Source organism: Melopsittacus undulatus, chromosome 16 (genome assembly GCF_012275295.1).
Source record: "Melopsittacus undulatus isolate bMelUnd1 chromosome 16, bMelUnd1.mat.Z, whole genome shotgun sequence".
Taxonomy (NCBI): Eukaryota; Metazoa; Chordata; class Aves; order Psittaciformes; family Psittaculidae; genus Melopsittacus; species Melopsittacus undulatus.
In genome coordinates, this window is record NC_047542.1 from 2,134,309 (window position 1) to 2,156,851 (window position 22,543).

Sequence of the window (22,543 nt, forward strand, 5' to 3'; positions counted from 1 at the left end):
ACACATCAGGAGGTTTAGACTCTTATTCCTGGGTTAACTTATATCAGATCAGGGCACAAAGGTGCAGTTTGGACTCGGAAGGAATGTGATTTTTATACCCCAAGCCCATGTTAGGCAGCATCAGTGCTAAAGCTGCTTGACGCACACACACTGCAGGAAGGAGAGTTGTTGGAGGCACCTGACTGACATTTTGCAGTGTGTCACTGTGTAGGTGTGGGATAAATGTCGTTTTCCTTCTTGCTTCCCTGCGCTTGGAATTGTTTCTTTTCCCTGTTCGGAGCAGCGTGTTGCAGCTGCCTCCTTTATAACTGGGGTTTCTGATGTTGCTAATGCTTCCTTCTTAGCAGGAGTGTCTTAAAGCCTAGGTAGGAGGTCAGGCTGGGGTAATTAAATGCTTCTGTTTCAACTGGCTGATTTGCTCTGCGCCTTTGCAAAATAAGGTGCTTCCTTGTGTAGCTGGCCATATTTTACCTCTGGCTGATGTATTGTTAGTTTGTGGCTTTCTCTGGGTTGTAAAATCCTTTGGGGACCCTTCAGAGCAGACGATAACCCACGTGGCTGTTGGAACCTGGGTGCTCTGTCAGGTTACAAAGAAGGGTTAGTATTTTTTCTCTATGTGCTGAGTTCTGGTTTCACATATTCTGAATGTGCCCGGACATACAAGGAGAATCCTATGGGGTTTTTTTGCCTGCGTTACTTATGCTTCCTCTCTCATCTAGGCTAATAGCTGATGAAGGTGCCAGCTGATTTTATCCTTACTGTTATCAACATCTCATCTTACAGGTTTGCAGCATGAAGGAATATTCCGAGTGTCTGGGTCACAAGTTGAAGTGAATGATATAAAAAATGCATTTGAGAGAGGTAAGGAAGATCTATTCCAATATCTGGGAAGTTACTGCCAAATGTGTGAATTCCTCCTAAAAGGCTTGGTTTGAATGCAGCTTGTGATATTTGGTTCCTTTGATTCTTGTGTTTCCTAAGCGAGCCCAGCCCAAACACCTTCCCAGTGCTCATTAACCTTGAACACTCACTTGTTTGGCATTATGCTTTATATCTTGTAGAGTGTCTGTATAATAAATGCTCTGAACTCAATCTTCTCTGGTGTCTGATAGCTTATTGATTATTTGTAACACAAAAGGATATAGAGAATTTCATTATCGGGTGTAACTGCATTTCCCTACCCCCTCCCCCTGTTCTTTGCAAACAGACTGGCTGCTGGAGGGGGGGATTTGATGTTTGCTGTGTTACTGAGGCACAGCTAAGCTACATTTATTCTAAATGTCAGCAAGGGAGAGAGTACATTTCAAGACGCAGTTAACTTGACACAGCTTTTAATAGGTTGCATTTGGGATGTGAAGAACCGTGCCCTACACAGGCAGAGAATGGCTGGGAGCCTCCAGACCCATCAGTTTCTGGCTGGGCAGGTTCAAGGGACTGGATCCTCAGGCAGTCCTCACAGCCTGCCTCCCCAGTCCTTCTTGGGTCACTGGAAACATCAGGGCTTGTGTCAGTTCCCTGCATACATCACTACAAGAAGAGTTAGTGTATTCTGTGCTTGAGAGACAGGTTTTAATGAGGCATAGCAAGTTTATTTTGCTTTTAAGAAGAGAGACATTTACTGAACAGTATGTGTGAAATGTGGCTTCTCATTTCCCCATCTTCCTCTCCATCTACCTGAGAATGAAAATCCTCAAGACTAGGGAAAGCAGAATGTGTCTCATAAGCTGAAGGTAAAGGCTTTCTATCAGAATCAGACCCCTTTTCACATAAAGCCAGTACCAGTCATTTTGGGGACGGAGCCAGTTGTTCCTGCACTAACATGCAGACATAAAAAGGTGATGTTATGTTTCTTTACTTCATCTTGCTTGTCTCCATAAAGCATATGATATACAGAAGTGACAAAGCTAACAATAATGTCTCTGCAGTTTATTACTTCAGCCAGAACCCTTGGTGGCAGTTAATATCAAGGATAATGCTTCGGTTTGTAGTAGCCCATTTATTATCCGGTGTGTTACTAAGATAATAGGCAAGCTTTGGTAATTTCAGTCACATAATGGATATATATAGCTTCAATTTGAGGATTGCCCCATCATTAAATCTAATTATATCTGATAGGGAGTTTTCCCTAGGGAACAACTCCTTAAGTGGGCATCTTTTCTTTTGTAATCCAGACAAACTGTGGCATATCTGCAGCAACAAATTATCTGTCAGAAACACTCCCCCCCACCCCAGCCAATTCAACATTAGGTGCCTGTGGTGCAGTTGGAGTAGGTGGGATTAGCTTTGTGCTGTATAAATCCTGTTCTCCAGCTGAGGTGCATCCTTCCAGTCTGGTGCTTCACTCCACTATTCTGATTTTTCTTGCCTGCTTTTCTTTGCTTGTCACAAAGGGGAAGATCCATTGGCTGGGGACCAGAATGACCATGACATGGACTCAATAGCAGGAGTTCTGAAGCTCTATTTTCGAGGGTTGGAGCACCCTCTCTTCCCCAAGGACATCTTTCATGATCTGATTGCCTGTGTCAGTAAGTATATGAAGAGCTGAAAAGAAATAGGATTCATTTTTCTCATTTCCCACTTTTTTCTCCTCCTCTTCACCTTTTTCCTGGCTGCAAAATGAGCTTTGTGGGGTTCCTTTGGGTGGGTTTGTGTTGCAGTGGATCCTGATCTCTGTTATCCACAGACTGGGCAGTTACCTGCTCCCAGCCGGCCTTCCTCTCCTAGTAATTTTGCTATGAATGAGCAAGGAGATAGAAATGAACTGATTTCAAGGACTGTGTCATGGATTTCTTTGAGATGCTGCTTTGTGATAGGATTCTTTTTAAAACAGAATAAACCCAAAACCTCCACTTGTGAAAAATAACTTCTAAAACCTCTCATTAGGAGGCGTCAGAAGCAGGTTTCTTGCTCTGGGTGCTTTCCTTTGTGTTGTTAGATGCACGCTGCCTGTATGGCTGCTGCCATTCTGCTGCATGCTGGGACCACAACATCTCTTTAGCTGGCAAGGCAGCAGTTGTCTACCCTTTAGCTTCATACCCATGAGGGGCCATCTCTTGACTCCTGTTCAATAATATCAGTCAGGAGGACAGTCCCAGTCAAATTGTTAATGTTTTGGATGGTTTCACAAGGTGGTTCTGGTAGGTTTGTGGGGTTTGCTTGGGAACAACCTCATTTTAAATGGTCTGACTATTGCCAGGTCCTTCAGAATCAAAGAATGATCCTATTATTCAAGTATAGTGACATGGCCTTTGCGGTGGCAGCCTTTGAAGTAAAGCAGAAGATAAGTGCTTCTAAAAGAGCTCATGGTTTTCTTCTCCTGATAAATGCATTTACAGGGCTGAATTCACATTATATGAGAAGTAGAATGTGCTTCCAAATCACTTCTCCTTCTGAGATGATTTATGCTGCCCACTTCTTTCTCAGCAGCTGCTGCACACAGAGCTGTTTTCCTCACCCTGTAGCTATGTTAATTTTCCTCTGAGTGTTGTACAGTTTCTGTTTTAAACACCCACCTTTCTGAGCTAACTTGAATGAGCTATTGTGCCATTGTTGAGACAGATGACATGCAGTGCTCCCACGCCAGGAAGGAACTTGCAGTGAAGTTCCACGTGTTGAGGACCCTTCATTGTCAAAGGTTCTTTGCAGCAGGTCCTGCTGCCGAGCAGTGCTGGAGGATCTTTCATCTGACTGCTGCTCTGTTGGCTGCTCACCTAACTCCTCTGTGCAGGAACCATCGTAGGGTGCTGGTTGTGGTTGGACTCGGTGCAAGCTGCAGGTAGGGTGACTTGGTGTTGCTCTTTCTTCCTTTCAGCAATGGATAATCTACAAGAGCGAGCGCTCCACATCCGGAAGGTGCTTCTGAACCTGCCGAAGACCACTCTGATTGTAATGAGATACCTCTTTGCATTCCTCAATCAGTGAGTACCCTTGGGAGCACCGTGGCCCTTGGTATAAATGGGATGAATGGCAGAACCAACCTTAACATTGCTGCATGTGATCTGAGCGACAGTTCAAGGCACAAATGCCACCATAGCTTGCTTCTGAATCTGCCATCCTGGGTGTTTGAGCCTTGCCAGAATTCATCCCAGTGATATAAGTGCAATGTCAAAGAAGTTCCAGAAATCAAAGTGGATACCATTTAGGTGCAGAAAGCACAAAGCAGACCTTCCAAGCTCAGCTGTGATGATGCATGAAGATAGCAGATGATGATAATGATGATGATGATGATGTTTTCTGCTGTTAACCCTCCTCCCTACTTCTGTCGTCTTTGCAGTTTATCTCAGTTCAGTGAAGAGAACATGATGGATCCCTACAATTTAGCCATCTGCTTTGGGCCAACGCTCATGTCTGTGCCTGAAGGTCATGATCAAGTCTCTTGCCAAGCTCACGTCAATGAATTGATCAAAACCATCATCATCCAACATGAGAACATCTTCCCAGGCCCGAGGGAACTGGAGGGTCCAGTGTATAGCAGAGGTGGAAACACCGAGGATTACTGGTAGGATAGAGGAGAGGATGAATGGGTGGATATTTATTTATGGATTAGCTGCCAGAATCAATCTTCTTCAAGCCATTATTTCTGTTTTCTTCCTTCTTTGTTTTCTCTCCTGCTTTTGCCTTTTTTCCCTGCTTGTCTTGAGTGCCTGTGCTTCAGACAGAGGGGTCACTCGCAGCTGAACCTGGAGAGCTTGTGCCATGGTTTAATTTCCAGGGCAGAGCTGCCGGTGGGGGAGGGAAGAGGCAGGAATGCAAAATCACCATTTCCATCCAGCTTAAAGCTCCCGGGCCTGGCTGTGTGTGCAGCTTGAGAGGCACATCTGGAAGCAATTCAGGCAGCGCGGCTCCTGTCATCTGGGGTGGAAGGTTGGGGAGTGGGGGAAGGAAAGGAGGTGTTTGCTTTCCTACCGGCCAAGCTGCTCCCTCCCTCTGAAAAGGAGGAATGTTAACGTGTGTCCTGCTTCTCCCCCCGGCTCCCTTCCCTCCCCCAGTGTCCCAGGAATGCAAATGATTATTTTCCTATGCTCAAGTAAACCCAGTTTTGAAAGGCAGGCGCTGGTGACAGAGCAAGCCTTGTCTGCCCAGCTTGCTGCAGGATAGCTTTAACTATCAGCTTGCTCCACATACACGGGTGAGGAGAGGCTCCTCCAGACTGAGGGCTGTGTGCAGAACACTTGCCAGAACCGCTTTTGGAAGTGCTGTTAATTTTAGCCCTTATTCTGATGTTTTTAACTGATGTTAGATGTGAAGGGATTGTAGAGAAAATGAAAGGGAAGAATTGTTGTGACCTTCAGGAAACACATTCACTTTGCCAGGAGGTTTTGTCCCATAAGGTGAAGGGAATCAGAATGTGACATGTTCAGCATGGGTGACACCTCACTTGAGCATGTAGGAGGCAAAATGTCCTGGAAGGTAATAGTGATTTCCTGAAGGCATTCGTTGCCTTTCCTGACCACCCAGACCTGAGAACCTATTAAGGAGAGGAGGGTAGAAGCAAGCAAGAGGGGACTGCTTAAAGCCAGGAAGAAGCATCTGGTTCCCATTCAAGCCTTCTCATAGCCCTGGTATTTAGATAGTTGTTAGTTATTGCCCATAGTGCTTCTCATCACGGAGTGTGCAAAGCAGCAGAGAGAATCCTTGTACTTCAGCTGAATCATAGAATCCCAGAATGGTTTGGGTTGGAAAGGACCTTAAAGCTCATCCAGTTCCAAGCCCTTGCCACAGGCAGGGACACCTTCCACTAGAGCAGGTTGCTCCAAGCCCTGTTTAACCTGGGATGCTGCAATGAGAAGCACTGCGTGGCTGGGTTTCACTCAGACCATTGTATGAGTGTATCCCAGGGCTCACGTGACAGAGAGACTCAGTCTGCAGCGAGGACAAGGGTGGTTTTGGTGGAAAGTGCTGTTGGAGGCATGGATAGGAAGAGGCACGTGGGGTTTGGCTGTATGCATCATTACTTCAGTCTGTGTGAAACTTTAGCCCTCAATGCTGTGTTCCTCCTGGGACTTCCATTTGGCTTCAAATTCTTCTGTAACTTTATTAAGTAGCATAAAGGCTTCTTTTTTGCTTTTCCTCTCTGCTCCTGGAGCTTCTTACCAAAACATAACCTTTGGTTGCCGCTTGTTGGCTATTGATCCTGTCAAAGCTTTTCTTCATAAAGGAGTACTCCGGGTGGTTTAGGTGCTCTGTGGGTAAAGATTTCAGGCATTTAATCCTGCTCTGGGAGTTGTTTGGTGAAATGAATGGGACAATTTAAGTTTGTGATAAAAGACAAGGAGGGAGATGGCAATGGAAGTATTTCAGACCTGGAAATATCATTCTGAATTGAGACATCATTTCCCTCAGGAAGTGGCAGCTCTCTCATCAGTCATCTAATGGGCTCATTACAGTGGAGAGTACAGCTGAGGGTGTGATTCTGGTGTGGCAGAGAGGAGCTAGAGCCAGCATGGGGTCTGACCTCTCGACATCTCCAGAGGTCTGGGTTATAAGACCTGAAGCTGGACTTTCCTGATAGCGCACAAGAAGGTTATAATGAAGGTGTTCGCTTGGCTTGATCCCATGAAAACCAAGTTTTACTCACACTAACTCAAATACACGCAAATGCATCCACAGAGTGTCTGTGGCAGTGGAACCCAAGTATTGGTGCTGAGGCACTGGAATGGGTTGCCCAAAGAAGCGGTAAATGCTCCTCCATCCCTGGCAGTGTTCAAGGCCAGGTTGGACAGAGCCTTGGGGTACATGGTCTAGTGTGAGGTGTCCCTGCTACGGATGATCCTAAGGCCTTTTCCTACCCACACCATTCTATGATTCTCTGGCTTCTGATGTAGATATTCCTGGTTATCTTTGATTGCTGTAGATGAGGAAACTCCATTTCCACCAGTGTAAATCACCGTCTCTATTCCCTTCTCCTGTAGTGAAAGCCCTCACGGGGAGAGAGCCTCAACAGAAGACTCTGTCCAGGACGTTACGGCTGAGCACCACACCAGTGATGATGGTATGTGGAGTCTATTAGCTGCTTGGTTAACTGTGCAGCCTGCTGCGGGGGAGGCAGAGAAGACAGTGCCATGCAATTGAAGTTCAAGCTGAAATCCAAGTCAGAGTTTTAATTAGAATAGGCACTTGAAATGTCACCTGCAGCATTTGATGCCAAGAAGTAAGAGTATAGGATCAACAGGAATCTTTGCAGACTTATTTTGAAAGTATACCTTCTTTTCAAGGGCATCTCATCTTAGCATGACTGTTTGAGCTCATCTGTACTCTAGAAGGATCCTAGAGTTGGAGAGCCAAAGGCTGGATGTGTTTCAGTGCTCCCATCAGGCAGTTCCCATTTGGAAAGCTTTGGCGAGGGAACTGGGAGGGCTTTAAGTCCCAGTGGTTCTGCTTTCAGGAAGCAAGCAAAATAAAATCAAAACCTGTTTGTCTTCCACTGAGAGCCAGGTTTTAGGGTAGAGGGTCCTCTCTCATTGGGTCTCCTTGGGGAAACTTAATGTGAGCAGTAAAAAGGGTGCCAATGCTTGGGATTCTGTGGTATTTCCTAAGGAGAAGGTGATGCTTCAGTCCTTGAGTGTCTGTAATTGATGCTTCCAGAGCTGCTCCTGTGATGGGAAACGGCTGTATCCATGAGCACCATGTAGAGCAGAGTAAAAGGTTATGTTACTGATGTGAAATGTTGATCCCCAGAATAATGACCAGCATGTAAAACAAACTGACCAAAGTAGGGCACAAGATGGTTTTATTCTTGTGGTTTGGTCCCCTGCAGTTGTTCTGTGGTGGCCTCAGTTGTGAAGGTGGGAAGTGGGGAGCATTCCCTTAGAATTAGGTGGCATCCTTTTTTAGCTGGCCTTCAGCAATGTTTTCAATAGCCCTGCCATGTTCTGTGCTGCTTTTTGCTCTCTTTGCTGCAGCAGTTGCCTAACAACCCTTTCCTATGGCGTTCCTGTGCTCCTGCCGGCTTCATGGTGTTCACACAGCAGTAACAAAGTAAAGGATATTGAGCACTGCTTTGCAATGCTGGAAATCCATTCTCCCTCAGCAAGGTCAAGCACTGTCACAGCAACTCCTCACCAAGGTTGTTGGAAGGAAACACAAAGCCTACAGGAATGAACCATGAGTTCACTTGAACAATATTCTTTCTGTAAAGTGTTAGCTTTTAAAAACCCATGAGAACATGACCTTTGTGAGTTTGTACCTATAGGAAGGGCAATTTCATTGCTGTAAGGAAGGACAGGCTAACTCATCCTGCACTGTAAAGCCCAGAACAGGGCCTGCAGGCTGGTGTGCGCTTGCATTGTCTCTGATGGGATTTTTAGATCACTTCTGTGGCTAAGAGGGTGCAACGATGAGAAAGTGAGAAGTTAGAGATGAGAGAAGGACACAGTTTTGCAGCCTCTGGAACTACACTGCATGGGGGCCCCGAGCAAGGTAAAATTTGGAGGCGTATTGGATGGAGTTCTTCAACCTACATGGAATAATCCATAGGAAGCATTTGGGAAGGAGCATTTGGCACTGAAGCAGAGAAGGGAGCTGGGCCTCTATCTCTTAGAGGGAGCGGAGCAAGGGCTGGCTAAGGAGTATCACATCCTTCTAATGGAGCTGTGCAGCGGCACACCTCGGGCACACTTCTCAGAGGTGCAGCCAGCATGGATGTTGTTAGGTTTTTCTCACTCCTTCAGTGTTTAGATGTGAAGCACTTGCTCCTTTAGCTCTTCCATGAGGCTGGCACTCATCCCCTTAAGTAAATCTGTCCTCCCAGCCACCTTCATTGGAGGAAGGAATCAGTTTTGGGGTGGGGGAGAGGTTGTGTTTTGCAGAGTACCAGTGCTCTTCACCATCACCTCCAGTGAGCAGACCCTTTGGTTTGAGACAGGTCGGAAATGCTCCAAGACAAGCCAGTTGTGTGTTTGTTAAATCATGAGGATGAGTGGAAAGATTTTAAGCCACTGCTTTCCTGTGCAGGCTGTCAGACTGGCAGGGATGGGTGTTTGGCTTAGCCCTATTGCTCTTCATTCACAGCTCTCTTCTCTCTGAGCATAAGTGTAGTAGGAAAAAGCTACTGGAAATTAGAGGCTAAAATCACTTCTCTGGATGAAAGCCAAAGTCCTAAAAAGCAAATTGGAAACATAAGAAACCTGAGTGCTGCACTCATCTGGAACAATAAACACTTCTTAATGAAACAGATGGAATTTACCAGGTCCCATCCCCTTCGTGAATGGAGGGGACACCAAAACCCAGCGTTAGCTTTTCCTTAGTGTTAGGAAGCAGCTGTGTCCAGAGGCAGAGCAGGCAAGAGGAATGAAGGGGCCAAACCCCGATAACCATGTGCTTTGGGGAGTCTGGAGCAAGGCAGCTCTTGCAGGCTGCAGCCATGGGCCAGGCTCTTCTCACCCCTGCAAAGCTCCCTCTGGTTGCTGAGCACTGATAATAGGGTTCATGTGGGGCTGACCACAGGCTTACCTGAATGTGATTTGAATCCTGGCTGGCTGGTTTAGTAATGGGCAGATTTACACCAGTTCCTCAAGCTCAGTTACTACCTTGCCTGCCTATGGGCAGCCTTGGAGGTGTAATCCTGGAGTGTATGCTCTCCCAGTTGTAAAAGCTGTGGCTCATGTTTGTCCTTTGAGTCCTTCTGGCTGGCTCTTGCACTGCAGAAGCTTCCATGATGCAGAGATCTCAGTATGAAATGGCTTCTTTTCCTTGTCCAGGAAGAGCAGCCACGAATCTCCTTCTCCAGGGAAGAACTCAATCTCCATGGACTCCTCAGCTATGTTAAAGCTCCTTTAAAGTAATTAGAAGCTGAAGTCTGCTGGGGCTGTGTGCTTGAGCTCATCTCCATTCCCCTGATTCCTGCCTAGAATCAGGAGCTGCCTTAACGTATATTTAGACTGAACCAATGGCGGATTTTTCTAAGCCTCAAAACTAATCCACATGAATTTCATATTGATTTTCCTGAGTGTCTAAATGCCCATATTGTCCCTCTGTATAATAGCAGAGTCCTGCAGGGACCCAGATTAGTGCCTGGCTGCAGACACAGCATGGCTGTAGTTCAGATTCCAGGAGGGGTTGGATTCGGAGCAGGGTGAGCAGCTCCTAGCACAGTGGTGCTGGGCATGGTGTGGTGCTGGGGGAGCAGCTCGCCCTCTGAGGCTGCACAGACTATGGCCTGCATGTTTTCCTTAGCCTCCATGGATGAATAGCACAGCCTCCCACAGAGCCTGGATCCGGTCTCCTGGGTCAGGTGAACCTCACAGGCAGCAGAAACTTCCTTCTGAATGGATGCTTTATTTCTGAAGCCGCTTGGAATGAGAGGATGTTTCCCTCCCTAAATGCTAATAACAACTCCTGCCTGCCCAGGAGGTTTCCTTTAACTGCCTTGAAGAAAGCAGACCACAGGCAGGCTTTTGTCTGGACCGTACCTGGTTGCTCCTCACCTTTGGTGGTTTATGTTATTGGGATACTGATTTTGCCATTGCCACTTCCATCCTGGTAGATTTGAATTGCTGAAAGTCGTTTCTGACTTGGGAAATGGGAATGTGTCCATCACATAAGCATTAGGGAAATGCTGAAATAGCAACATCCTCCTGTTATAGGGGTCCCCCTCTGAATCTTGCTGCTTCAACCCTCTGCTGCCTTAAGAAGCAACATTTTATCCTCTTCCATGCTCTCATCAGAAAGCTGTTTTCTGGTAGGTTTAAACTGTTGAATACTTACCTGAGCCCAAGTGTTTAGTGAATTATTGTTTATTCCCTTCTATCTCCTAGAGTGTGAGCCCATAGAAGCGATAGCGAAGTTCGACTACAGTGGCAGGACTGCACGAGAGCTGTCCTTTAAGAAAGGAGCTTCTCTCTTACTCTATCAGCGGGCCTCAGATGACTGGTGGGAGGGACGCCACAATGGAATTGACGGCCTTATTCCTCATCAGTATATCGTCGTTCAAGACACGTATGTTACCCTTGAAAGCCCATCAGAAATCAGGCTCTCTCATTTGAAAGACAAATAATACCTCTTAAGAGAAAGATGCTAGCACAGCACTGTTGGCCTGTATGTGTGCTCGCAGAAGTACGCGGTGCTGCGATTGAAAATCGCTGCTGTTGGTCCTGTTTGGGTTGTGATTTCCTTCCCTCCTCCTTCCTAGTGAGGATGGTGCCTCTGAAAGATCCAGTCCGAAGTCTGAGATAGAAATAAACTCTGAGCCACCGGAAGAAAAAGTGACGGCTCGAGCTGGTGCCAGCTGCCCAAGTGGGGGTCACGTCGCAGATATTTACCTTGCAAACATCAACAAGTAAGAACAGCCTTGCATTATTATACTTTAACTGTACACATCTTGGTGATGGGTCCAGGAGAACACTTCCTTCCCTGGCAAAGGTTAACTAATGAATACTGCCACCATTTAATCTGCTTCCCCCTCTTCTAACTTGATCACGTTTTGCTGTCCCCTCTTTCTGTGTCATCAGCGTGGCCAATGCTCATTTAAAATCCCACTGGCTTCTCCTCCCTCTCTCAAAGGTGCCATCTGTTCCCTCTTGCCCAAATATGTCCTATTTTCTAAGCTCAGCACACAGAGCAAGGGAGGGGAATAGCGGAATGAGTTCTTGTAATCGTGTTCCCATTCGTTATCCTGTCCTGTGATTTGTTATGTCTCATTTACAGTTAACGTGCTTCAGTTTATGGGGTGGGTGGCAATTCCTTCAGAAACTAGTGTCACATTCCGTGCTGAATGACATAGCCTCAGCCCACCATCTGGCATTGCCTGTAACATTCTTTGTTTCTCTGGCACTTCTCACCTTAGGTTACTAACCATATGCTTGCAGTGCGACAGCACACCTCCCTGTTGCTAACTGTACCTTCTCAACCAGAATGTGTTACTTTAGCAAACATCCAGCATAATAAAACCCCTGTGTAATTAAGCTAGTAACAGACTAAATTCCTTGTTCTGTTATTGATTTATTCTAGACCAGACTTATCCTCCATATCTCTCTGATTATTTCCTTAGTAGTAAAAAAAACCTCACTTATCCCTATTGTGCAGTGAAGATATAACATGAAATTACAGTATGATGGGAGTGGATATTTTTACCCTTCAGTTAATGTAACAGAGTGTGGTCTATGGAGGCATTAACAGAAATTAATCCTTTTTAAAGGTTTGGATCTGCTCATGTCCTACATGGAGCCTGGTCCTTAGTTTATGGGTGTATAATGAACAGACCTGTGTTTGAGCTTCAGCATCTGCTGGTTTTGGTAGTGTTGTGTGTAGTGTTGTATGTAGTGTCTCTACGCAGCCTGGGTAATGTCCACTCCCATAGTTTTTCCCTTTCCTAGGGAAACTGATATTTAGCAATAGTAGCATAAGACTCATTTTGTTGTTTTTTCTTTAGGAATGAATCTTCTGACCTATGTGAGAACAGACTTGAGCAAAATTAAATCAGATGGTTTCGCAATGACAGTTGTGCCACCCACTGAATTATTATTTGGATGCCAAAATCCTACTGGAGTTAACACTTTCTTGCAGTTACTCATGGGGCTGGTGCTATATATAAATGGATCCTTCCCTGTATAATGGATGCCAAGCTTCAGACCTATGGCATAAAGTATTCTGCTGCATTGGCCTTCATATGATTTGAGTGGAATCGTGCTGTCAGACCGCATGGTGGTGGGGTAGAAACTAAATTGTTTGGACCAGCTCATCCATTTCACATCATGTTTTGGTGTATCTGTAGCCCTACACAGATAATGCCTTGTGATGCTGCTAAAGCAATGAAAAAGAAACATCTCTTACCACCAGCAAATACTGGAAATTGTCATTAACCCCAAACTAAGGGGTTCTTTGCTTATCAGTCTCTGAAAATAACAACTTGATGCCTTGGGCCAGGAGCTTAGTAGACTTATACTGTGTCCTCCAGTCAAAAATTGTAGCTCTGCTCTTCTAATGTAATAAAAACACATCATCAAAACCTGTTGATGGCACAGAGGGTTTTTTTTGTTCAAATACAAATCCTTTTTCACTTGACCAAGTTAATTCCATCCGAGTTCTCTGTTTTTGTTATGAATGTGCACAGCTGCCAGAAACTCAGTCTTGTTGTTAGAAGTGTTAAACTGGAATGATTTTACTGTTTCCACAAAGACTCCTAAAATCCCGGGTGTATTTGTAATCTGGGCATCTTCATGTCTCTTCCCATTGTCCTCTGTGTTGTTTGGGGGGGATATCTTCAAATGACAGCCCGTTACGTGTACCTGCTTGTATTGATTTGTTTTGCTTTTGTGACTGAAGGCAAAGAAAGAAACCAGAGTCAGGCAGCATCAGAAGAGCCTTCCGTCAAAGTGACAGCCATGGACTAGGTAGTTCAATGGCAGAACCAGCCTCCCCAGGAGCCATAGCCGGTTCCAGACCCTCATCTCAGCCCATTATGAGCCAAAGTCTTCCCAAGGAGGTTCCAGATAAATGCTCCATCAGTGGCCATGGCAGCCTCAATTCTATCAGCCGACACTCGTCTCTGAAGAACAGGATAGACAGCCCCCAGATCCGGAAAACTGTGACAGCAGGGAGGTCCAAGAGCTTCAACAACCATCGGCCCATGGACCCTGAAGTTATTGCACAGGTAAATGGGAGTGCTTTCCCTTAGATTTGTTGGATACAATGAGACGTTTTCATGTGAGTCTGATATAATCTCATCTCCCTTCCCTCGATGCAGTATTAACTTACTGCGCAGCTTGAGTCTAGTCTTTCAAGCTCACTTTCTGTAAGTCACTGAGACTGCTTTCATGAGCAAAGATAAAACACTCAGGTCCTTCCTCCATTAAAAACTTGGTGCTGTTCATGCTTCAGAATTTAATTTCAGCAATAAAAATGTCCAGTTCAGAAAGTCACACATATTTCACAGCAAAAAATGCAGCTATCCTGATTTCAGGACATGAGCAAAGTAAAGTATTTAGTGTCATTTTAACAATCTCCTGTCAGTTGTGCAAACTTGCCTGTGGTTAGACACTGGAAGCATGTGGAATAGTACAGTCAAAATAAAAGCAGGCTGCTGAGTTGTACAGGGCATCTTTATATGCTTACAGGGTTCACTGCATGATTGGAAACCAACTTTGAACATGATACTGCTAGTTTTCATTGGTTATTTCTTCAGACAAGTGCCTTGAAATGAGGGCAGGCTACTGATGCTTGTGCAGCTGTGCTCAGGCTTAGCAGAGCTCTGCCTCTGGGACTGGCTCCATACCCTCACCAGGTAACAAGGAAAGTCAGCTCTGTGTCCAGCTCCAAGGCCTCAATGCAAGAGGGATGTGGAGCTGTTGGAGCAAGTGCACAGGAGGCCACAGAGATGCTGTGAGGGCTGGAGCAGCTTTCAGAAGCAGTTGAAAGTCAGGCTTTGATATGAACAAGTGACAGCTACTGACAAGGTGAATGATGCAAACAGTACAGATTTCCTTCTTCCATGAAGGATCTTCCCTTTCTCCCTCTCCAAGCTGTTAGATGTGCCTGCACACGCATGTTGCCTATACCAACTGTTTTCAGTATGCGATGGATCTATCTAAAGCCAAGGAATGTTTGGCTCTCGGATTACAAAGCCCTGGGAGACCCAACTTCTCTGCCTGGTTCAGGAATCAAGAGGTTTCTAAGGAGCTGGGGGAAGAGATGTGAAAATTAAACTTAATTCTTATTGACAAAACAGCAACACCAAGTGATAAATAAGATCCAAATAAAAACCTGATTCGTATTCTGATGGGAGGTTGTATTTTGCTGGGTTAATATCTTTAGCCCATTTGTTACAGTAGAATTATAATAAAAGGTTCTTGTTTTCATCTCTCTTTGTCCTTCCGAGGCTTTGCTTGACACAAATCAATTTCTTTGTTTTTTCAATTAAGCTCTAACTGAAATTGTTTGGTCTCCTCTTGCTGCCAGAACCTGCACTCCATTGTTCTTGGTGGAGAAGAGTCTAGGGAGAAACAGGAAAGAGGAGGGGGGAAAAGAGAGAAAAGGAGAGGGGGGAAGAGAAAAAAAGAGGGGGGAAATAGATGGAGGGGGAAGCTGTGTTAACTGAGTGTTTCCCTTTGCCCCATACTCTGTATCCAAACACCAACTCCTCATCATTGTGCATTTTACATATTTTCCCTAACTTCATAAGTAAAATGTGCCTGGCCTGAAGATGGACTCGGGGTGTCAGATTACTGACTCTGGCTTCCTTCCCTCATTTACCTTCCCCACCCCCTGAAAACCTCTGAGGAAGCTCCAGAGCTGCAGCCAAACCGTGAGTCAGAGCCAGGCTGAGCTCCTCTGTGCTCCGGTGGATGCGGAGCTCCGGTGGGCTCAGCACACAGGCTGGAGCCAGCGTGGAGCTCCTGCTACAGCCAGGCCTCAAGTCTGCCTCCTTAAGTTGTTCTTATCGGGGACATCTCCTTATCAAGTTTATCTCCTTAAGTTCTCCTTGTGTTTGTTAGTAACTGTGATACCTTATGAGAGGAACAAGTGCCAGCTGCAGTTTGATAGAATCAACCAGGTTGGAAAAGACTTAAGATCAAGACCAACCTGTACCAGCACTGTCAAGGCCACCACTGAGCCCTTCTGACCTGGGTTCGAACAGCTTGGACAGCAGGAAAACCAGCAGGAGCACACAAGGGTTTCAGCAGTTGGTGTGTGCTCCATCGGTGTCAAAATCATCAAGCTTTTCTTAAAGAATTTACTCTCCTGAATCTCATGTGCCAAATAAAGTACAAGAATGGGTCCTCATACGTTGAATCCTGTGGATTTCTGTTCATTGCTGTGTTTTGGGGTTGTCTTTGAAGTCCAAGCAGCACCAGGACCAGTAAAGGATGGGATTAGCATTGAGACAGTGCTAGCAACGACTTTGCTCCCTGATATGGAAAATATTACTGCTTATTGGCTTCAGTATGTACTGCTGTGGAGTTTGGCATGGGTTTCACTTTGACACCTAAAGGTCCTTGCCCTTGCTGTTGATTGGAGTGTTGGTGTTACAGGCTGAAAACAAGCACGTTGCTCTGAAAAACTGCCTTGTATCTCTGTATCCACATGTCTGGGTTCTGGTCCTCACTCGGCTCCTCTTTTGTGTTTGCAGGATATCGAAGCCACCATGAACTCTGCTCTGAACGAGCTGCGGGAGCTGGAGAGGCAAAGCAGCGTCAAGCACACACCAGACGTTGTCCTCGACACCCTGGAGCCATTGAAAACATCTCCAGTGGTGGCCCCCACCTCGGAACCCTCCAGCCCTCTGCACACTCAGATCCTCAAGGACACTGAGCCAGCTTTCCAGCGCAGCGCCAGCACCGCCGGTGACATCCCCTGCACCTTCCGGCCCGTGAAGTCAGTGAAGATGGCCACGCAGGTGAAACCTCCGGCCACACGGCCCAAGCCCACGGTGTTCCCTAAAACCAACGCCACCAGCCCCGGCGTTGCCTCCTCTGCACCTCAGCAGCCTGCTGACAAGTCCTGTACTGTCTGAGGAGCTCCGTGCTGCTGCTCCGTGGATACAACTGTGTCGTTTCAGACGAAGAGACTCTGTTAAAAGACATGAAACTTCCTATGTAACTCCTGCTTTTGAACTGAAGGTTAGTTGTGAACTGCTCCTTCCTGCTGGGAGCACTTCCTGGGAGTGGACTGAATGGTAACAACCTCATCCCATGTACCCGCATCAGTGATGTCCGTCAGGCTGCGCTTCGGAAATGCGGGATCGGGTCACTGTGAAGCTGAGGAGGAAGAAATACACACACAAAGTGATGAGTTGGATCTTGGTTTCTAGTTGATGCCTTGTTCAAGTGTTTGGCCACTGAAAGGAATACTCAGTGGCATCCTGTTTTGAATACTGGTGTAGTGACTTCTATATTCTGTGTTTCATTTATCACAGGGAAACAATAGGATAGATTTTAGTCTACTGCATGTTTTGGTGCCACTGGTTACGTGGAGCTTGGACATGCCCCTTTCTTGTGCATTCTTACTATGATTACGTCGCCCACTGGTGCCATGATGGTTTAGGGCCTCTCTCAACATCCATCCCATCCTTGGGTTTCGTTTGTTTGCTTGGCCATCCAGCCTCATGCTTACTTGTCATGAAGAAGGGCTCATTCTGGAGCACTCTTAGGTTTTGTGGAGTTCTGTGTAATCTGTGTCTGTGCAAATACAAACAAACGTGTTCCTGAGGCTTAGGAGCAGAAGAAAGAGCCCAGTTGTTGCTTATGGACAGTGTAGCTGTTTCCCACACCCCCCCCCCCCTTTGCTCCCCATATTTAAACCCAGCTCTACTGTTTCCGAGTGTAATTTTCAGCCTGTAGGCTATGATGTGGTGTGTGGTCTCGGGAGACTGAATGTACAAACAAGTTAACTTTTGGAAACTAAGTGTACTCTGATGGGAGTTCATTTCCTAACGCACACATTCTTGTTTTGATCGTACATCAGGATGGATCCTTACCAAAATCCCTGTTCCAAGCACTGTAAAAACTTCAACCCAGAAGTTCTCAAGCTTTGTTATCTTCTCCCTCTCGCTGGTTGCAAACACTTTGGTCGGTGGTTGTGACCACTGTGAGCTGCTTGAAGGGATCTCTGCTCTCATAGAGCAGTGTAGGAGATGCTGCTGGGGACAGTGATGGGACAGCATGCAGCTTCCGAGTGGCTTCCCTACGTGCTTGTTGCTAGGCTGGCATGCCCTCTAGGACTAAGACATGGGAATGAGTGCTTAGGATTTGTGTTTATATGGCAGGCAGCAAATGCTTCAGCCTCTAGCAGGCTGCATGAACTCTTTTGTACTCTACTGAGAATCTTCCATAATGCTGACATTTATTTAATGAAGCAAAATAAAAGGCATGTGCCACTTACAAGATGCCACAGTCCTGCAGGAGAGGAGACTCTGGCTGACCCTCAGTTCACCTCCTTCCCAAGCTCTTCTGGGATTTAAATGAAACCCTGCGCATCTCCTGTTTTCATCACATAAATTCAGGCAAGGACAAGAGAAGAAAAGTCATTTTTCTCTCCCATTTTGCTTTGAAATCTGTGGGTTTCTCACCCTTGGCTTCCTTGTGACTGCAATGGTGTTTTCATTAGCACTTGGGAATTCAAAAAGAAGAAACAGAACTCACATTTCTAAGAGCAGGTTCTGAAATGTGCTTTTCTGCTTCATTTAGGATGGGACTCTGAGAGATGGGCAGGGGGTTACTGTGTCCCTGTCCATCCCCACACGCACACCCCCCTCTACAGAAGTTATATATCCATGTTGAGGATGGCTTTTAAAAACACCAACGTTCTCTGTGCCCTACAATTGGGGAACACCGGGAAGATTTCCATGAGAACACTATAATCCATTCCTCCTTAGCTGATCTGTAGCAGCCGTTCCCCTTGGGAAGCGCCGCGGTACGTGTGTGACTGTCACTGGACCATGCCCCATTCCTCCTGCAGGGGATGCTCCCCAACAGTGTGACCAGCGACCTTTGCTCTCAGGTTCTGATGGACTTTTGCCACCAAGGAATCACTTGTTCTTTTGGGGAAAACTAGGATTAAACTTGTAATTTTTTGCTCAGGCAGAACTTTCTGGCATTTCCTTTAAAGTAGGGAGGTTTTGGGTTGGTTTTCTTCTTGGTCATGAGTGACCAAAGTTAATCTGTGTCAAGAGCAGGCTCTCTGTACATTTACTTCGACTCATTTGTAATGCCTTATTTTCTTTAGACTTTTATGCCTAGCTGTCATGTTTCTAAGAATTCAGTGGCCAGCCACGCACAGCACATTTGGAGGAGATGCTCTTTTCTACCTTTGAGGTCGGAAGTATGAATGGAAATTGAGATTTAACAGAAAAAATAAGACTTCAGGTTACTGTAACAGCAACTGTCTGTATCTGACTTACTGTGCTTATCTCTAGCATCCACAGCTTGGGGACAATCCTACTGTCAAGGGGAATGTGCTCAGCAGGATAACCTGTCTCTTGAGCAACTCAACTGGAATTTTGGTGTGCACTGTGATTGACACTTCCACTTGACAGCAAGCAATACAGCAGGCAGAGCTCATCCTCCCTCTGCCACGGGCTCCGGGGCTGGCCAACCAGCAGGAAATTCACAGACGCACACCCACGGGAGGATGAAAGACATCAGAAGGAACTTCCAAGCTTGCCTGCTTCACCCTGTGAATATACAAGGCTGAGAGAAGTTGCCACAAGTGGTTTACAACCGGTTGCTGCAGGAGAGGTGGGAAGGAGTAACTGGAAGCGTCAGCACCACTCCTTGCAAAGCCAGTGGGCATCTCATTGAAGAGACCAACATAGGGTGGACAAGGACGACGCGGTGGTTTGCTTGGGGAGGTACCAATGTCACTTCATACCTTCATCCTCAGAAGAAATCTCAGCTCTTCCATGGAGATTCTCTTTCATGACTTTTATGTAATGTTTGTGTCAAATATCAAGACAAGAAGTGTTTGATAACTGGAATAATGTCTGTTTGATAGTGCTTTGTACGAACAAAGGATTCTTGTTCAACAGATGCTGGATTGAAATAATCCAAAGCACCGCTTTTAAAATAAATACCATTTTAGGTGATCAATCTTCATAGTTTCTGAAGCTCGAACCTTTCATGTTTTCTCTCCCGAGTTGGGAATTGAGCAGCGTGGTTCAGCGGTTGCTGAATTCCTGCCTCTCCAAGGTAATCCAAAGGCTCGTGGTTTAGCAGTTGTAAAGTTGTTCTTCATGTCAAAGCAGTGGGACATGAGCAAACTCTCACTTTTCTCTGTACTGGCTATCTCGTTGCAATGAAAATGATGAAATCATTAGGGTGCACTGTGACAGCAGCAGAAAATCCTTGTATATGTATGTATTTTGATACCTGTTCCAAAAGAGTCTTTGGGTTTCCTGTGATGAATACCTCATGTGTTGGGTTTGGGGAGTTTTATGTTGATTTCTTTGTTGATTTAACTGTTAAGGCAAGATTGTTCTTGCACAAAAGTAGGTTAAGATAACCAAGTTCTCATTTATTTACTGAATCAAAACCCTTCAGAGCTGGGCAAGGAATTCCGTCTGTCATGATTCCCACCTCACCGTTTGCCTCCGTGCTTGGAAGAGCTCTAGCAATATTATAAGACAAAAAGGTCGTTGCAGATGGAGTTTGCTGCCTTATTTCTCTTCTTTGTGTCAAACCCTCAAGTTCGTTCAAGAGATGTTCTTCAATAGAAGTAAATGTCTCTGGTGAGCACTTCAGCTCCTTTCCGTAGGTGTGCCTGGGTGTGGATGCTCTGTCGCCTGATGAAATCCGTATTGAGGGAAGAGGTAAAGGAGGTGATGCTCTCAGCAGGTTGTAGCTCAATAGTAAGGCAATGGTAATGATGGAAAACACCCCTTGAGACAACTTGTCTGTTCAGCTTGGGAAGACATTGAAGTGTTGGGCCCCAATCTGCCTGTTACCCCTGGAGGTTCAGCATGTGGGGCTGCTGCAATGGGGCAGGTCGGGGGTACCTGCACTGGGCAGGATCAAGCCCTGACTGCATTTACTCATGGGTCTGTGAGCTGCAAGGTAGGAAAACTGCTTTAAAAAGAAGAATCAAAGGAAAAATGAAGCATTTGGGCACTTCCATCACTAAGGAGCATGAACAGAACAGAAAATGGGTTTAACAACTTGGGGCTTGATGTATTTGGAGATCCGGGTTACCCATTAGTCACTTGGCCTTGGCAAACATCTCACCAGTGTGGTTATAGACATGAAGCTATCTCCCTAGCAGACTGGTAGCACTGGAGGCCTTCATGGGAGGCAGCGATGTTCTCTCTGGGATGAATATTGCTCCCTGTGGAATCTTCCAGCCTCCAGGTCTGGAATAAGGCCAAGTGCTCCCTGGTGCTCTAGAGTGAACTTTGGGGTTTGAGCTGAACGTATCACTTTGGAAGAGAATGCTCTCTTTGGATCAGCTTTCTGCTTGTCTCTGTCTGTGTGCGACAACCTGGTACTTGAAAATCAAACTACTTGACCCACTGCCTTGTGCCCACCAGAAGGCAGGTGAATTGTTTTCCAGGATTGCTTTTAGGAGTCTGATTTTGGTGGATCCGGAGATGCCAAAACTGCAATTCAAGACCTGGAAAACGCAAGTTTCTTTTTGAGTCTTTTTTTTTCCTCTTTTGTGCTTCCTATAACGTAGTTTGAGACAGGAGTGGTGGTGCTCAACCACAGGCCAAAAAGAGGTGAAGGTGGAGAGGGAGGCAGCTCCCTGCTATCTAATACTTGATATACCAAGCTTCATACAGGGTATTTAGCAGTTTGCAATGGGAACAAGAGACAGACCCTTCCTTTACAAGGCACTAGAGTAACCTTACTGCTGACGGGGACTTCACCAGCCTTTCCTCTCCAGTCCTGGACTTGGGATGACTGAAGTCCAACGGGATGGACTCGTGGGAGTGCCAAACTGCTGGAGCAATACCGGAGAGCAGCAGGTTCCTCAAGCCCAGCTCCATGTAGCCAGACAAGGGCAGTTCTTGAAAGCCACCTCTGCTGTGTTCCACAGGAGCATGGTGGTTCCTGGCTCTGCTGTAACATAGGGAATTTGGGTGGCAAAGTGGAGAAATGTGTGTTTTCTCTGTTGGTCTGAACCCTGGGTCTGGCGATCACAGGCTCGTTGGGTTTAGGGCTTTATTAGCAGTTGTCTAATGGTGAGATGGAATGTTCTTGCTAAAACAGTTTCCATTGTTTCATGTCTTCTACACCAATATATATACGGTGTATATATTAAACTGTGTAAAGTTGTACTTTGTATATAGAACTCTGTACAATATGGAGGTACATCCCTTTTTTTGTTTTCCTTTTGGTACAGTATTGTACAGTATTAGGAGTAAACGTGTTGGAAATGTTAAATCCATCCTGGGGCAACGCAATGTATCCATTGTCATTAGCAATAGTTTTGGAGAAATAAATGTTTTGGGTATGGTGGAAATCCTGACCCGTGGATGCTGGTGCGTGATGTACGGAGCGAGTGTGAGTGAGAGCAGGGGATCGGCTGCAAGTGGAATGAGAGGGAGGATGAGGATGATCTGCAGGAGCCTTCCTCCGCTTGGGGAATCCTCAGGGTTATTTGAATGGTAACCGGCCCTGGTGAGCATCATCCCAGAGTGGTTTGGGTTGGAAGGGACCTTAAAGCTCCTCCAGCTCCAACCCCTGCCACGGGCAGGGACCCCTTCCACTGGAGCAGCTGCTCCAAGCCCCTGTGTCCAACCTGGCCTTGAGCACTGCCAGGGATGGGGCAGCCGCAGCTGGTGCAGGCAGGGCTGATGCTCTTTATTCCTTAGGCTTTGCTGCCACCAGCTGGAACAATCGCTCTCACCACGAGTTTGGGGCCGGGGTTTTGGCCCCCGAGCGCTCGCATCCCCAGTGGGGTTCATCCCCCGTAAGCACGGCCCGGTGCTAAGGTGCGGAACTCCGCACCCATTGGGAGTGCTGGGGGGACTGGGATGTCCGAGGGCTCCCAGCATCAACCTTCGTTGCCTTCCCTTTCAGGAGCTGTGCGAAAGGTTCCTAGCACAAGCTGAGAACAACCTTTTGGGGGCGTTATCCACTATTTTAATCATTTCCTTCCCGTCTGTCTTTCCCCC

At 46.3% G+C, this 22,543-nt stretch overlaps 1 protein-coding gene across 10 annotated transcripts in view; it reads left to right on the top strand.

Annotated features, from left to right (window-relative positions):
• The window catches only part of SRGAP2 (SLIT-ROBO Rho GTPase activating protein 2), a 91,027-nt gene extending 69,133 nt beyond the window's left edge, over positions 1-21,894 (top strand). For 6 of the 10 annotated variants that reach the window (XM_034069944.1, XM_034069945.1, XM_031043872.2 and 3 more), the window contains 9 exons: positions 784-861; positions 2,391-2,525; positions 3,812-3,917; positions 4,274-4,498; positions 6,912-6,991; positions 10,755-10,935; positions 11,129-11,275; positions 13,261-13,588; positions 16,064-21,894. In XM_034069944.1, coding sequence (XP_033925835.1) covers positions 784-861; positions 2,391-2,525; positions 3,812-3,917; positions 4,274-4,498; positions 6,912-6,991; positions 10,755-10,935; positions 11,129-11,275; positions 13,261-13,588; positions 16,064-16,447 — 1,664 coding nt within the window. In that variant the 3' untranslated portion in view covers positions 16,448-21,894. Of the gene's footprint in view, positions 1-783; positions 1,069-2,390; positions 2,526-3,811; positions 3,918-4,273; positions 4,499-6,911; positions 6,992-10,754; positions 10,936-11,128; positions 11,276-12,367; positions 13,234-13,260; positions 13,589-14,051; positions 14,728-16,063 lie in introns of those variants that run through there. The other 4 variants (XM_034069946.1, XM_034069947.1, XM_031043873.2 and 1 more) reach the window with 4 other exon arrangements.
• Positions 21,895-22,543: the final 649 nt, after the last annotated feature.